This window comes from Misgurnus anguillicaudatus, chromosome 3 (genome assembly GCF_027580225.2).
Source record: "Misgurnus anguillicaudatus chromosome 3, ASM2758022v2, whole genome shotgun sequence".
NCBI lineage: Eukaryota > Metazoa > Chordata > Actinopteri > Cypriniformes > Cobitidae > Misgurnus > Misgurnus anguillicaudatus.
The window spans coordinates 30143259-30158966 of NC_073339.2; the positions used below are offsets into that span (position 1 = coordinate 30143259).

Sequence of the window (15708 nt, forward strand, 5' to 3'; positions counted from 1 at the left end):
TGACCTAATGTAACAATTTTACATGGAAATTTGCCACGTAATTAATATACATTCAACTGACTTTTATCACAACATAAAAATCTAAAATTCATGTTAGTTTATAAACTTTTAACTATTTGGTCTTGTCTCCTTGATCTTTTTATAATACATTTTTATGCCGCTGAGACAAGAAATACTAATACTAGGAACACTGTTACTTGTTCTCATGCTTTAATGACACTGAAAATCAACACATGACACACACGTAAAGAAAAAAATGATTATAAATAACATTTAGGAATTCTTCACTTTTTACCTCAAAGCCCGAGGCAATGATCATAATGTTAATGTATTCCTTATTAAGATCTTATGTCAGCCATTACTTCTTGAAATTGAGTGTAAGGGCGAGATGCTAATCTATCTTCCTTTAAAATTCATTATGTGTTACATTTAAACCACATGACCTGTCTACACAACACACTTGTTAGATCAGCTCTCACTGTGAGTGACACGAAACACACAAACACACACACACATGCGTGCGCACAAACGACCACAACAAACAATTCATTAATGATCTGAAAGAAACACAAAATGTGTTTGTGCTTATTAAAATGACACAAAAATTTGAGACACCTTTTTTTATAAAAAGGTAAATATCCTCACAGTGACATGAATTGTGTGTGTGTGTGCGCTATGTGATACCCCGGCTCTTGTTCCAGTGAAACAGTAAGAATGACACGCAGGCCTTTGGTGTTGTAACTGGCACAGTTAGCACACTGCTGTAACATTCAGAGCGCTATGGGACTTTTTTCTGTAACTATGTACAAGATCTGAGGAACAACAGCAAAAAAACTGCCAGTTTCTTTTTGCCATTTGCCTAAAAATGAAGATCATATTTCTTGTGATTCACACCGGCACGTTGCTACATGGTAAGTTCACATGCTTGTTGATATTGATGGGTACGTCTTAACTTTAAAGTGTGTTGCTTTCTTGAGCATCAGTGAATGTTTATAGACTTTTGTAATAGTTGCGTGAGTCCAAATAGTGAAAAGGGGATCTCGCATAGCTGCTATACAGTATTTACTGTAATTGTGCAGAGGATGCTGAAAATTTAAAGATAATACATAGAAGATTTTTCACTGATCACTGAGGAAACAACACAAAAAAGATTTTTAAACCGGCTAATTTGTGTAAATGTACTTATAATCATATGAAGAGCTCAGATGCAAAACCCTTGTGCAATTTTTATCAGACTCTTAATGGATTCTGCCAACAAACAGGTATTTCTGAATGACCTGAGGCTGGGATTAAGCAGATTTGAAGCGAAAGTATTTGATGAAAGTAATATAATACTTGCCGAGAGCATTCATTTATCATTATGTCATTTTTGACGGAGGTGGCGATAAGCTGCTTTTGCATCTGAGCACCTCATATTTTACCTTCCCTACCGAAAATTCCAGCTAAGACCAGCATAAGCTGGTAGCTGGTTTTAGCTTTTTTTAAGGTGGCAGTAGCTGGTTTAAGCTGGTCCTACCAGCCTGGCAAAGCTGGTGGATCAGCTGGTCTTCCAACTAAAAAGTGAACAAAACACAGCTAGACCAGCTTGCTTCACCGGCAAAAGGGTTAAAACCAAGCTGGGAGACCAGCTTATGCTGGTCTTAGCTGGATTTTTCAGTAGGGTTGAAATACACTCCCCTAAAGGATTATTAGGAACATCTGTTCAATTTCTCATTAATGCAATTATCTAATCAACCAATCACATGGCAGTTGCTTCAATGCATTTAGGGGTGTGGTCCTGGTCAAGACAATTTCCTGAACTGAATGTCAGATTGTGAAAGAAAGGTGATTTAAGCAATTTTGAGCGTGGCATGGTTGTTGGTGTCAGACGGCTGGTCTGAGTATTTCACAATCTACTCAGTTACTGGGATTTTCATGCACAACCATTTCTTGGGTTTACAAAGAATGGTGTGAAAAGGGAAAAACATCCAGCATGCAGCAGTCTTGTGGGCGAAAATGCCTTGTTGATGCTAGAGGTATGCAGCAAAGCATTTGTGAAGCCACAACACGCACAACCGGATGAGGCAGATGGGCTAGAACAGCAGAAGACCCCATCGGGTACCACTCATCTTCACTACAAATAGGAAAAAGAGGCTACAATTTGCACAAGTTCACCAAAATTGTGCAGTTGAAGACTTGAAAAATGTTGCCTGGTCTGATAAGTCTCGATTTCTGTTGAGACATTCAGATGGTTGAGTCAGAATTTGGCGTAAACAGAATGAGAACATGGATCCATCATGCCTTGTTACCACTGTGCAGGCTGGTGGTGGTGGTGTAATGGTGTGGGGGATGCTTTCTTGCCACACTTTAGGCCCCTTAGTGCCAATTGGGCATTATTTAAATGCCACGGCCTACCTGAGCATAGTTTCTGACTATGTCCATCCCTTTATGACCACCATGTACCCATCCTCTGATGGCTACTTCCAGCAGGATAATGCACCATGTCACAAAGCTTGAATCATTTCAAATTGTTTTTTTGAACATGACAATGAGTTCACTGTACTAAAATGCCCCCCCCCCAGTCACCAGATCTCAACCCAATAGGGCATCTTTGGGATGTGGCGGAACGGGAGCTTCGTGCCCTGGATGTGCATCCCATAAATCTCCATCAACTGCAGGATGCTATCCTATCAATATGGGCCAACATTTCTAAAGAATGCTTTCAGCACCTTGTTGAATCAATGCCACATAGAATTAAGGCAGTTCTGAAGGCGAAAAGGGGTCAAACACAGTATTAGTATGGTGTTCCTAATAATCCTTTAGGTGAGTGTATATGTAAACATCTGTTACGTGAAACAACTTTCATTACATGAATTTCATAACACTTAATTTCCGAGACTTGAAAAATATTTTCAATATTTTCTAAACTTCCAATTGTGTTCTCCATTTTTGTTTACTTTTACAACAGATTGTGAGCTTTCTTTGTAAATTGCATTGCATAAAAACGACTGCTACTGTAAATGACTAAATGTATTACATTTACAATAAGCCAAAACAAAAACTTTCCTTCTCTTTCTCTAGTTGTGTTCTCCGCTCAGGGTCGCTATGCTCAAAAACTGTTGAATGATCTAATGGAGAACTATTCGAATGATTTACGACCCGTGGAGGATACGGACAAAGCCCTTAACGTTACTTTACAGATCACACTCTCACAGATCAAAGACATGGTGAGCTCTAAACACACACACAAAAGTGGTTGTCCTCAATTTTCAGTCAAAAAAGTTTTTTAGAAAACCTGTGGTTACAGCCACACGCAAGAGATCTACTGTAGACAATGACCTGACATTACTTCAGTTCAAGGCGCATATCTCACTTGTAAAGCACCCACGCACTGTCCGTCTGGCCTTGATGTGGCATGACATGTGTTATCTGGGCATGTATTTCCAGCTTCATGCTCAAACCGCAAGCTCATGCAATAGCCCTAAACTTTTGACCTCTGAATAGACTCTAAAAAGTATATGAGTTGTTTTAACGCATGGCTTGGGAAAAATATGGACAAACCTATGCTTGAGTTTAAATTAACCTAAAAAGCTGGGTTTTTCAGTCCATGGTTGGGTCATATAGGATTTTTTTGGTCAATATTTTACTTAATCATGCAATAAAACAACAAAGCATTTTTGAGTGTATGCACAAGGAGGACTAAAGTAGCTAAAACCCCTCTTGCCATATTAGCATTCTTGTAACCACATTTGTAACCATTCAACAGAAACATGCACCCTATGAATCCTGACCTCTGTCCGAAACTGCTCCCTATGTCCTACATATTGCACTATATTGGGTTGCAACCTTTTTTGTCGCCTGAAAAGTCCGCTCCCCTTCTCCCTCTCATAATGGGAGAGGGAGGGTGTTACTGCGCCGAGTCGAAGTGCTCCCATGGGTGCTATTGCGCCATACAGTGTGGTTCCTCTTTTGAATCCGCTTGGAGGGGCGCTGCGTTTTGTTTTGTGCCACCAAACTTGCTCGTATAACTACTCGTCTTAAATAGAAAAAACGTGGATGTGTTTGGTCACTTCTAACTTTATCTCTGAATGATACAATTGAATGAATGGGGCTAAGCTAAATGCTATCGAAGCGTCGCAGCGCGCTCCAGTGCTTATGTGCACGCACACAGATGATAGAGGGATGTATCAACAATTCTTAGTTAAGGTAATAACATATTTTAATATTGAAAATGAGTAGACTATTCCTTTAACACACACATCTTTGCTACAAATGAAGACTTAAAGTTTGTTTGTGGGACCTACCGTTATTGTACAATTACACCGAAAGTGACAGGAGTGCAAACGTTAAAACTTATCCCATAGGTGGGGTTCATTGTAAGAAGCAGAAGGTTTGTTGTAACACCTGCTAGAAAATTTTGTTTAAACACAAATAATTAAACAAAATTCTTTCTATATACTAAAGGTGGATATTGTTTATATATCTGCCTATAATAGATAGATATCCACACATGCATCCATCCATGATTCTTCATCTAACCATCCTTGTATTTTGTTTCAATGCATATAAATTAGGGGTGCACCGATAAATGCCGATATATGCTAATAGTACGAGGCCGATAACTATACTGAATCGCACAGACAATATTATTCACAGCTATTTCATGTACTACAGCTTTTGTTCAGTAAGTCCTTATTGATCTAAAATCACTGTTAGTTTGAGTTGTTTATAACATTTGAAAAAGCAACACTCGTTAAACATAATCATTATACATATTCTTTATTATCATTAAAATACCTAAAACGTTTTGAAGAAAAGCAATATAAATATATCCTTAAAGGCAGGATAGGCAGGAATTATCTAAAAAACTTTATATACCAATACATAATTAAAATGTAAGTAATCTGAAAAAGAGAGTATAAAACTCGAGTGTCTGTAGACATTTCACGACTGTTTTAAACACAGCTAATTATTTCCATTCGGGACGAAACACATGATTGGCTTGCGTGACTATCACTCTCTCTAGCGACCATGGCACCACCCCTGTTGCTACAGGATCTGCCCACACATGCGCACACCCGATTGATTTGAACGTGCACGAGGCATGAAATCTAGAGAAAGAGCATTCAGAACTCATAGTACCTGCATATGCAGTCTGCGAGGGCAAACAAGGCAAAAAATTGAATAAACGTAGAAATCAAACGAGAGTAAATATTGCGTGGCTTTTCTGCGAGTCGACGTTGCGGTAGCGGTATTGTCTCCGGAGTGTAGTCCTCATCAGAGTCAACAAAGCTTTCATCACGGAAACTCTTACATGCAAAACACCGTATATGTTATGAATCTTCCACGAAATTCACCTTCATCACAGTGACTGATGGTAATAAAAAAAACTTGTATCAATGCAACCTGTTTTTAGCTTTGTCTTATAAATATAACTAGCTTGTTTGTTACCGAATCAAACAAAATATATTTTAAACTTTACTAGTATCAATATGCTAGCTTAATAGTGAGTACTTAAAGCTATCATATTTGTTTGTATTCATAGTGATAAAGTTAGGTGTATTATTACATGTGATAATGAATCATTATTTCCCCAAATATGCTCACCATTGTACTAATAGCCCTGGCGGATTCTGTATATTTTATCTATTTGAACACAAATAAACCGGAGAAGACGAGAATAAATGTTTTACGGATAATGATTTCTATTCAAAATAACGAGCGTTACAGATTCATTATTATGGACTCCTGGCATAAATTAAGAAATTAATGTTACTGCAAACCAGTTTAATCATAAACAGTGGTCAAATGTCGAAGCTGGAGTCTTGTGATGCTGAGTTTGTCCAGATCAAGTAAGAGTGTGATGACGAGTAATTACATTTTGAACAACAATATTCCGGGCTCACCAGTGATTCCTGCTGCTGAAGTTTTGTTTTGGTAAACACAGCAAACACTTGGAAAAGAAAACTATTATTAACTTTTTTTCAGAAAATTTTAAACCTAGTCTGGCGAGGTGGGGCCACGGGTTGACACATTCCCAGAATGGAGCTGCTGCGTCTTCATCCATTGTTTCGTCAGTGGTTTCGTCTCTTATCTAAATCTGACCATGGTGACTTTGGCGGAAAGCTGAAGGTCAGGTGATAGCTGATAGGCTGTCCCAATCAGTTGAAACGCCTGCATAAACTAATCCATTCACGTTTAAGAGAGGGAAACAAGGTGGCGGGTCAAAACTTAATACAGGAGAGCACAAGGTACACATAATATAAACATAGGCCGCGTGACTCTCCACACAAAACAAGACAACAGTGAGGGCTGCCATGACCCTGTCACATGAAACACGGTAAAAGACATACAGGGTTGACAGGATCATGACACAGTCCTCCAATAAACGATGACCCCCCTCCCTTAGCTTCAAAAGGATGCAAAAGCGTCAAGACAACAACTGCACTTGACACATGTCAGGATGCTCACAGTCTCTTTGTTGCCATCACAACCAGCAGCCTTCAGCAAGATAAACACACCAACCACACAATCTAAATTGCATTCATGGCCATTAGGGCTTAGTCTGGTAACTAGACATTTTTATTTCCATTGAGTTATTGTTTCTGTGCAGATACCTAGCCAAAGTCCCTTTAGGGAAGTTGTGGCACTCAGTAGCCATGTTTGCAAAATCTCCGCCCAGCTATTTCAGTCATGCAAGACCAAGTCCTATTTACTTTATGGGGAAAGAAAAATTAAGGACTGATCAGGATTGGCTCTTTTTACTAGTGCGGCCATATTGGGCATTTCCCCAATTTAGTATCAGCAGTCCTGCCTCTAATAATATCTCTTATCTTTGGTATAGCTTGCTGCAGCATGCTGGTTGTTATGGAAAGAAATAGACTTTACCGCTAGCATGCTGAGATGTGTCAAGTATAGTTTTTGCACTGGGACAGGTGATAAATGAATTATATTTTATTTTCTTTCACCTGTGCTTTTAAATGAATTATATTTTATTTTCTTTCACCTGTTTGTTTTTCTTTTAACCCATTTATATGCTATCTTGACAATATACAAAACGACTTGCGTGAAATTGCAATCAGAAAAACCTTTTTTTGGGGGTGAAGCATGGTCATGGATATAGCTGTCCTGTGACAGGATCCAGCATTTTTGCCTCACTGGTACTCATCTCAATTGAGAAGAAGTACTCTTGGTTTGGGGTTAAAATTCAGAGTTCTATACCGTCTCTTTGGACAGCACACCAAATATGCTTTATTATCATATCTAATTACATGTTAATGCGATTTTGTGAAATAGAGAATAAACCAATCACCTGAGCAGTAATGTCATATGCATCATCAACGCTGATTGGCTGATGGTAGTTATATTAGGACATTTAGGTAGTTTTTACCCTTACAAAAAAAAACAATACTGGTGTGCATCTTGAGACAAAACAATGGCATCAACATACGTTAAGATATGTCATTGCAAGGTGTTTTTAAATTAAGGCAGCTCAAACATGCACTTTAATTTAGGACTAGGGTAAGCCCTGTCTGGGAACCCGACCCTATATGTGGTATCTATAGTGCGAGCTACGTGACTAATGTGTAACAGTTACAGCTCAAGCAAGTGTGCTATAGCGGATCATGTTTTGTCTTCATTACCAAGTGTTCATTAGGGCATCACTCAATTTGAGCAAAGAACAAAAGAGTTGAAAAATAAGACTTTTATGACTTAAAGTGTATTTTGTTCTTTCCTCAATTGGTCCTTGGGATCTATATGACCCCGATCGACATTTCATTAGTTAAAAAAGTGGTTCTGAAGGTGTGTAAATTTTTTTTACTAATCTGGTCTTTGGGGTTAATATGCCACCTTTTGAAAATGAACGGAAATGCAATTTTTTTCCATTTGTCAAAAAATATATCAATAAATCCAAAGTAAATCTGAAAATTTTCACACAAAAATGAATGCCTAGTACTTGTGCACAAATGCAATGTAGAAAACACATGCTCACACAAACACACACACAAACACAGGACTGCCACAGAGAGCATTTGTATAGAATTTGGCAAATAAAATCAGCCACAAATGCAGAAAAAAAGGTATAAAGGAGTGTGAGCTAATGCACGCACATGTACACACACACACACACACACACACACACACACACGCACACACACTCTCCCTCTCACGCACACACACACACACACACACACACACACACACACACACACACACTCTCACTCTCTCTCTCACACACACACTTACATTCAGTCAAATTTCTGTGGCATTTTGTAAAAATGCATCAAAAACTACAAAAAATTCTACTATTTGAAATAATATTTATTTTTAATGTCCTTTCTAATGTTTATATACATAATTTGACAAAAATTGTATCACAAAAAAATATGTATCACTAAAGTAGTGATGTGAGCAGTTGCCCATATCCAGTAAAATGAATGGCTTTCTATGGGCCTCCGCTGGTCAAAGCTATTTCTTTCTTTAACGGTAATTCCTTTAGGTTTGTCTCTAACCAGCGAAAGGTGGAATTCTACATCTAACACCTAGATGAATATCCAGAAACAATTTAAATCAAATTTAGATAATCATTTAAGTGATTTTTTTTCATTAAAAATCTATATTTCACATGCAAGCTAATGGTTTAGTTGAGGCTTCTTGTGGTAAAATGTACAAAAGTATTTCAAATCTTTCAAAATTCAGCTTCATTGTATAGATGAGAAGTAAACACAAAAGAATTATATATTAGTTGTATTATTGAAAATTTATATTTTTCTTACAAATATGTTTCAATTTTGGGCTCATATAGACCCCAAGGGCCAGTAGTGTAAACAGGAAACGAGGACATTAAGGGTTAAGTTCTTTTTATTATTATTTTTTGGACACACATTTTATTTAAACCTTAAAGCGTAACTAAACCCCTGGTCAGAGCCTGACTCCACCCACTGGCAATATTTGAAAAATGCAAGAAAAGTGGGCAGATCCCAACAGAGATAGTGGGGACGAACTAAGCTCGTACCAAGCATGTGGTGAGATCGTAACAAGGGCGTGGTGAGCTTGAACCTGCTTATGTCACAAGTTACTTTTTGGACCCAACATCCAATAGGAAAATTCAACTGCAGTAGCCACCGTTCAACCTGAAGAGGGCAGCACTCAGACGTTTTTACACCATATATTGTAGTATTGAAACACTTTATATCCAAATGTCAAAAAACTTACTAAAATCAATGAACAGCACTAATAAAGCATAATTCTTACAGATCATTAACTAAAAAAAGTTGGTTAAGGGTTTAGTTAGTCTTTAAATGTAAAAAAAAACTTTGTCCTTCCTTCTCTTATTTAACATGTTGGGTTATTTGGCTGCGTATAATATACAAATTAGTTTTTAAATATGTTTACAGGTGGTGCTCTTTCGTTTAGACTTGATTTTTCTACGTTTCTTTTTCTTATTTTAAGTATACGTTTCTGAAAGGACAACAGATAAATTAGTTTATACGGAAGATTCTGATCATAATTCTAAAAACTGCTGTTACGCATTCTTCAGTGTTTGTGTGTCTTTTGTGGTTGGTTGGTTGGTTGGTTGGGTGATTGTTTGATGATATGCTGGTAGTTGTTGTATGTGTGTGTCTAAAAGAACAATACATTTCTCATTTAAGAGACTCTGAATTTTCACCCTGATCAAGATCAATCAAATATTCATTTACTGAACCTGAGTAGTACTTTTAACCAATGAGATGTGATATGTAGAAGGCACTAAGTGCAACCCAAGGATTCAGACTTTCTTCCCTTTCATTCTTCTCTGTTGTGAGAAAGTAAACAATAGGGGTTTAATTTTGCAGAGTAAGACATTGTGTGGCTTAATTCAAAGACTCCTACTGTTGTTATATGAAAGAAAAATTGATTTGTCTTTATTAATGTGGTCCTTGGTATAGGATGCTAGTGTGCATTATTCTTAACTAGCTTTAAAAATCATTGGTGACTGGTCATTTGAGTTTTACCAGTGTATATCTACAAAACTTGCACAATGTGGCTGTATCTGGATTTCAAATGTAATTTGCCAACAAATAATGTGTGCTTTACGCTCATAGGATGAGAGGAACCAGGTGTTGACCACATACCTGTGGGTGCGTCAAGTCTGGCATGATGCATACCTAAGCTGGGACAAAGATGAGTATGATGGACTTGAGGTCATTCGAATACCCAGTAGCCGTGTTTGGAGACCAGACATCGTTCTGTATAACAAGTAAAACGTGTTGTGCATTCAGTACATTTAGCATCACACACATTGTGCAAATATACATAGACTGTAATAAAATAAGTAAACATGCTCCGAAACTCCTCTACTGCAACAATAATGTTATATAGATAATGTATTGCATAACCACAAATGTAATTGCTACACATAATTATAGACATTTGTAATTCTTTGTCTTAGTGCGGATGAGGACGACTCCTCAGGACCTCCTGAAACTAATGTGGTGTTAAGGTACAATGGTGAGATCACCTGGGACTCCCCTGCTATTACCAAGAGCTCCTGTAGGGTGGACGTCTCTTATTTCCCCTTTGACAGTCAGCAGTGTAACCTCACCTTTGGTTCCTGGACCTATAATGGCAACCAGGTACATATACACACTGGTATAGACAAAATTGAGCAATGCAATGCAGAAAGACGGTACAAAACTGTACCTTTCTGTCGCTGGGATGGTACCCTACCATACATAATACGAGGTTGTACCTTTGTGGGAATATTATTGTACCTTCTATTGTGTACCTTCAGAGGTACAGTTAACAGTTTTGTACCTCTAAAATGTAAGTTTAAGTGTTCCTTTAGGTACACAATATGTCTTAAGGGTATAATATTGTACGCCAAAAGGTATAACATTTCAATGTGTTGTATGCCCATAAAGGTACAAAAATTAACCGTTTTGTACCTTTTTTCCAGCAGTGTTGGTGTCTTAAAGCCACAATAAACCGTGTGATTCAAAGAAAGATCTAATAAAAAATATAAATTACATAATGCAAGTGAAAATAAAAAACAGGGGCCTACAACTGTTTAACTAAAAATCCATGTTCCTTCACCGTAACCTCAGGTGGACATCAGAATGGGGATGGAGAGCGGTGACCTCTCCGACTTTGTGGAGAATGTGGAATGGGAATGTCATGGAATGCCAGCTGTTAAGAACGTCATAATGTATGGCTGCTGCTCTGATCCGTACCCCGACATCACATACACGCTTCTGCTCAAACGCCGTTCCTCCTTCTACATCTTCAACCTGCTCCTGCCATGTTTCCTCATCTCTTTCCTGGCCCCGCTGGGCTTCTACCTGCCTGCTGACTCTGGAGAAAAGGTCTCGCTTGGGGTGACGGTGCTGCTGGCCCTGACCGTGTTTCAGATGATGGTGGCGGAGAGCATGCCACCTTCAGAAAGCGTTCCATTAATTGGTGAGTTTACAAAAGAGCAGTGTGATTATCTAGCTTTTAGAAATGTTTGCATTATTTCTGGCTATGCACACCCAGCAGCTGAATATGAATGTTAGGCTGCTTTAAAGGGCTAAATATGATTCTGTTCACAAACAACTGGATTACGAGAGGCAAGGGTCCAAAATACTCGTCCGAAATTTTTGCATGCTAAAAAATTAATATGACCTTATTTTGTGTCAATCACGTTTACACACGGCTTCCAAAACTTTTAAAACATTTAAATCAGGTTCGATTTTATGCGTTTTTCGCATCTGTAGCAAGTATTTCAAGAGGTGTTTTGACATCAAAGCCACCATACAAGCGAACGGCAAAATCAAGAATAACGTCTGACAAGTTGATCCACATCATCACGCAGCACAAAGTATGACAAACAAAGTGGAGAATACAGTAAAAAGATCCCTCATATCTCAAAAGACTCTTAAGTTTGATCCGATTTATAAAAGATGTATACAGCTGTATGGCTTTCTGAAAACAGCCAAGCTCCTAGAGACTCATGCAAAGTGCCCATACAAAAACATATGAATACATAAATGGCCATACTCGAAACAAAACTTTCAGAGACTTATACCAACCCTGACGAAGTGTATTCGGCACAGAAATACGTACAACTACACTGAAAAAACGAACTTTTTGGTGTAGTAATATTTATTAGATTAACTCTCATAATTTCTACATAATAATAATAACATTTATTGAGAACTAGATTTTCCTAAGTAAAATGATGATAAATACACAATTAATGCATGTAAAAAATGAACTGTGTGGGAATAGTAAGTCTTATTAGATATTATAAGTAAAATTTACTTACATTTATTTGCACATGTTGTAAGGAATACCCACAATTCTTTGCGCCTGAATATTTTTATTTTTTAAGCTTTATCACAGAATAAGAACTGATAAGAACTTTAACTACTTAAATATTTGTCATAAAGGTTTAAGCTCTTATATTATTGATGTTGTTTTGTTGTAAATAATAATTTTGTGAAGTCACCGTTTAGGTGATCAGTGTTTCTTTACATGAACCCTGTTCAGAACATTGTATTGTAATTTTCTCCACAGTGCTGATAATGCATGTCAGAAACACAGTTTGTGTGCGTTTCTGTTCCGAATCAAGTTTATTCAATGACTGACTTGTTGTCATAATTTTGTGTTATAATGCAATTTATAACACTAAAAATAACTAGGTCCATAGGAATATGTTAAAGAAAATAACAAACAGAAAATACGATTTATTTAATATTATTAGGACAGCAATGCTTCAATTTAAAAAAAACCTAATAGACTTTACCTAAACGATTAAAATAAATCTAACTTCTAAATAAAATAATTAAGTAACATTTAATTAATTATTTAACATATGTTTTATCATGCAATTTTAAGTAAATTTTATTTGATTTTAGCATGTAAGTTTTACTTATAAAAAAGCAGTAAATTGTATTTAAAAAAAGTTCGTGCAAATTGTTACGAGGATTTTTTAAGTAAATTTTACAAGTTGTTTTTTTCAGTGTAGATATTTAGCATCAGAATCCAACTCTTTAACCCTCCTATTATCTTCGGGGTCAATCTGACCCCATTCAAAGTTTAACGTCTGTATATACATGATCGACATTTTTTGCTTCAGATTTAATAGCATGTTCTAATTTAACGGGGACAAGTTGGCAAACCTAAAATTTACATAATGATATTTTTTCAATGTCGTCTAGAGTGTTGGAGGCAACGCATAACAAGTAACGCGCATTACGAGTAACGCGCATTACGTAATAATATTACTTTTCTGAAGTAAGGAATAAAGTAATGCATTACTTTATAAATGTACACATTAATTTTTTTGTTACTTTTTTAAAAAAGTAACTTTTCAGTTTAATTAATTCAATTTAAAAATAAAATAATGCACTGAATTGATATGAACATTTTAACGTAGAATTACGCACTTTGTGCGCCTGAGCAGGAACAGTTTGAGTCAGAAACGGAGATGGCAGGCCAGAGCTTGACATTTTTGCGATTATAAAAAACACCTGCAAGGCCTGAAAGAGATCAAGCCTCAGCCAAGTAAAGCCCGATTTATAGTCGTGCGTAAGTTCTATGCCGTAGCTACAGCGTAGGCTATCCGTAGCCTGTGCGTAGCCTGACGTGCACCTCACAAAAAATTTAACAGCGCGTCAGTTCCACGCAGACCGCAAGCGCTGTGACCGGTCCACCAGAACCCCTCCCGTCAGATAAAAAAACCGCGTCATAGGTATTTCTGCTTGCGACGTTGAAAACAAAGATGAGCTAAGTTGAGGAGTGATTTAACTCAAACTGCAACAAAAGTTGCTGTTTATTTACTTCCATCATTGCTTGTCTTCTCAAAGCATACACAAGAAGTTGCTGTTTCTTCGTTTGTGGGTTAAACTTGCCAAGCTTCTTCTTCATTGACGGTCGCGCTGCTACTGTGGTTACACGCGTGGATACTGCCTACCAGCGGTCTGCGCGTGTGTTTGCACGTCAACGCGGACGACGACGCAAAAGTATACATGAAAACCAACGCGGAACCAACGCCGTTGCGGCTACGCCGTAGGACCTACGCACAACTATAACGAGCCCTTAAGAAAAAGTAACGCAAAAGTAACTTAAAAGTAACATAAGCATTACTTTCCATGAAAAGTAAATAAGTAACGCAGTTAGTTACTTTTTTGGGGAGTAACTTAATATTGTAATGCATTACTTTTAAAACTAACTTTCCCCAACACTGGTCATCTACACATTTTGTAGCATCAGTGATCTTTTGGGTCAATTTGACCCCAGGCTCTTTACAGTATTAATAACTCAGAATGCATAAAATAGCATTAGACTTCCCTTTTAATCTATTGCTTGAGAGTCACAACTGTTGTTAAAAGTGCTTTCCAATCCTAACCACAGACTGTTTGAATGGTGTCATCTCTTTCTTTATTTTGTCTTTCTCGTAGGCAAATACTACATTGCAACAATGACCATGATAACCGCCTCAACATCTTTGACTATCTTTATCATGAATATCCACTTCTGTGGAGCAGAAGCAAAACCTGTACCCCACTGGGCCAAAGTCCTCATCATAGACTACATGTCAAAAATCTTCTTTGTCTATGAGGTAGGGGAGAACTGCACCACACCTGAAAGCGAAAGAGGCCAATTGTTTTCTGAAGACCCCCTGGCCAGCCTGGAGAGAGATGGGTATTTCGACAAGGATTTTTATGTTGACTGTCGCCATGATGACAGAAACCACAGTCAGTTTAATAGGTACAACAATCACAGAGAGCACAGGCATGATAATAATTTCCCTGGAAACGGATACCATCATAAGAACAGGGAATTTCAGAGGGATGGACATCAACGAAGGACCCGCTCACATTCACCTGTCCGACAGAAAAGCAATCCAACCAAATACACACACTACATTGGTCGAGACGGAAGCGAAAAGCACCCACTGACGAGTCAGGAGAAATTAAAAGAAAGCGAACTTTCAATTCCGGAAAAACTCAAGGGATATACCTACGATGATGCCAATGGCTATTTCAGTGGAGTTGGATATGACAATGGCTACAGCAAAACGTATGGAGCGGACAACTACAATAAGCCCTGTATCTGTGGGCAACATCAGAAAGCGGTGCGAAACATTGAGTACATCGCTAACTGTTTCAGAGAGCAGAGGGGACACCAGGCAAAAGGAGCTGAGTGGAAAAAGATTGCAAAGGTGATGGATAGGTTCTTCATGTGGGTGTTTTTCATCATGGTCTTTCTTATGAGCATCCTTGTCATGGCCAATGCCGCCTAAATCACTCAAAATCAAATAACTATATAATGGGTAAATGTGTCAAAACTCCCAAAACCTCATTCTGTATTTGCTGGCAAATGTTGTACATTCAACTTAAGAGTTCACCTAAAAATAAAATGACATTGTCATTTACTTATCTCAATGTTATTCCAAATTATTGAATATGGCGAACTTCTTCATTTATGGGAAAACTATTAATTTAATTGTAGTTAGTGAGCATTAATATTAGTTAATTACAGATCCTGTATTTGTTGACAAATGGGGACATGTTGTACATTTATAAAACGGTTAGTTCCAATCCTTGATTCTGATTGGTCAAAAGGTGTGCTTTATTCACGATAAAACACTGCTATGACCGCTTCACCCAACGGTTCTATTTAATATCACTGCGCCCTTCGCAACACCCTTAGCAACACATAAACATATAATGAGACAAAGCTGAATCCCAAACCGCCTACTTC

At 37.7% G+C, this 15708-nt stretch overlaps 1 protein-coding gene across 1 annotated transcript; it reads left to right on the plus strand.

Annotated features, from left to right (window-relative positions):
* The first annotated feature begins 205 nt into the window (after positions 1-205).
* On the plus strand, positions 206-15385 carry chrna9a (cholinergic receptor, nicotinic, alpha 9a). Its single transcript, XM_055206656.2, has 5 exons — positions 206-3206; positions 10065-10219; positions 10412-10595; positions 11067-11418; positions 14403-15385. The coding sequence occupies exons 1-5, from the start codon at positions 3000-3002 to the stop codon at positions 15245-15247; spliced, it is 1743 nt and encodes a 580-aa protein (XP_055062631.2). The 5' UTR covers positions 206-2999; the 3' UTR covers positions 15248-15385.
* Positions 15386-15708: the final 323 nt, after the last annotated feature.

Coding starts and splice junctions, on each gene's coding strand:
- chrna9a (XM_055206656.2), top strand. CDS start 3,000: ATGACTAAATGTATTACATTTACAATAAGCCAAAACAAAAACTTTCCT. Junction 3,207..10,064: donor TCTCACAGATCAAAGACATG/GTGAGCTCTAAA, acceptor TTACGCTCATAG/GATGAGAGGAACCAGGTGTT. Junction 11,419..14,402: donor AGAAAGCGTTCCATTAATTG/GTGAGTTTACAA, acceptor TCTTTCTCGTAG/GCAAATACTACATTGCAACA.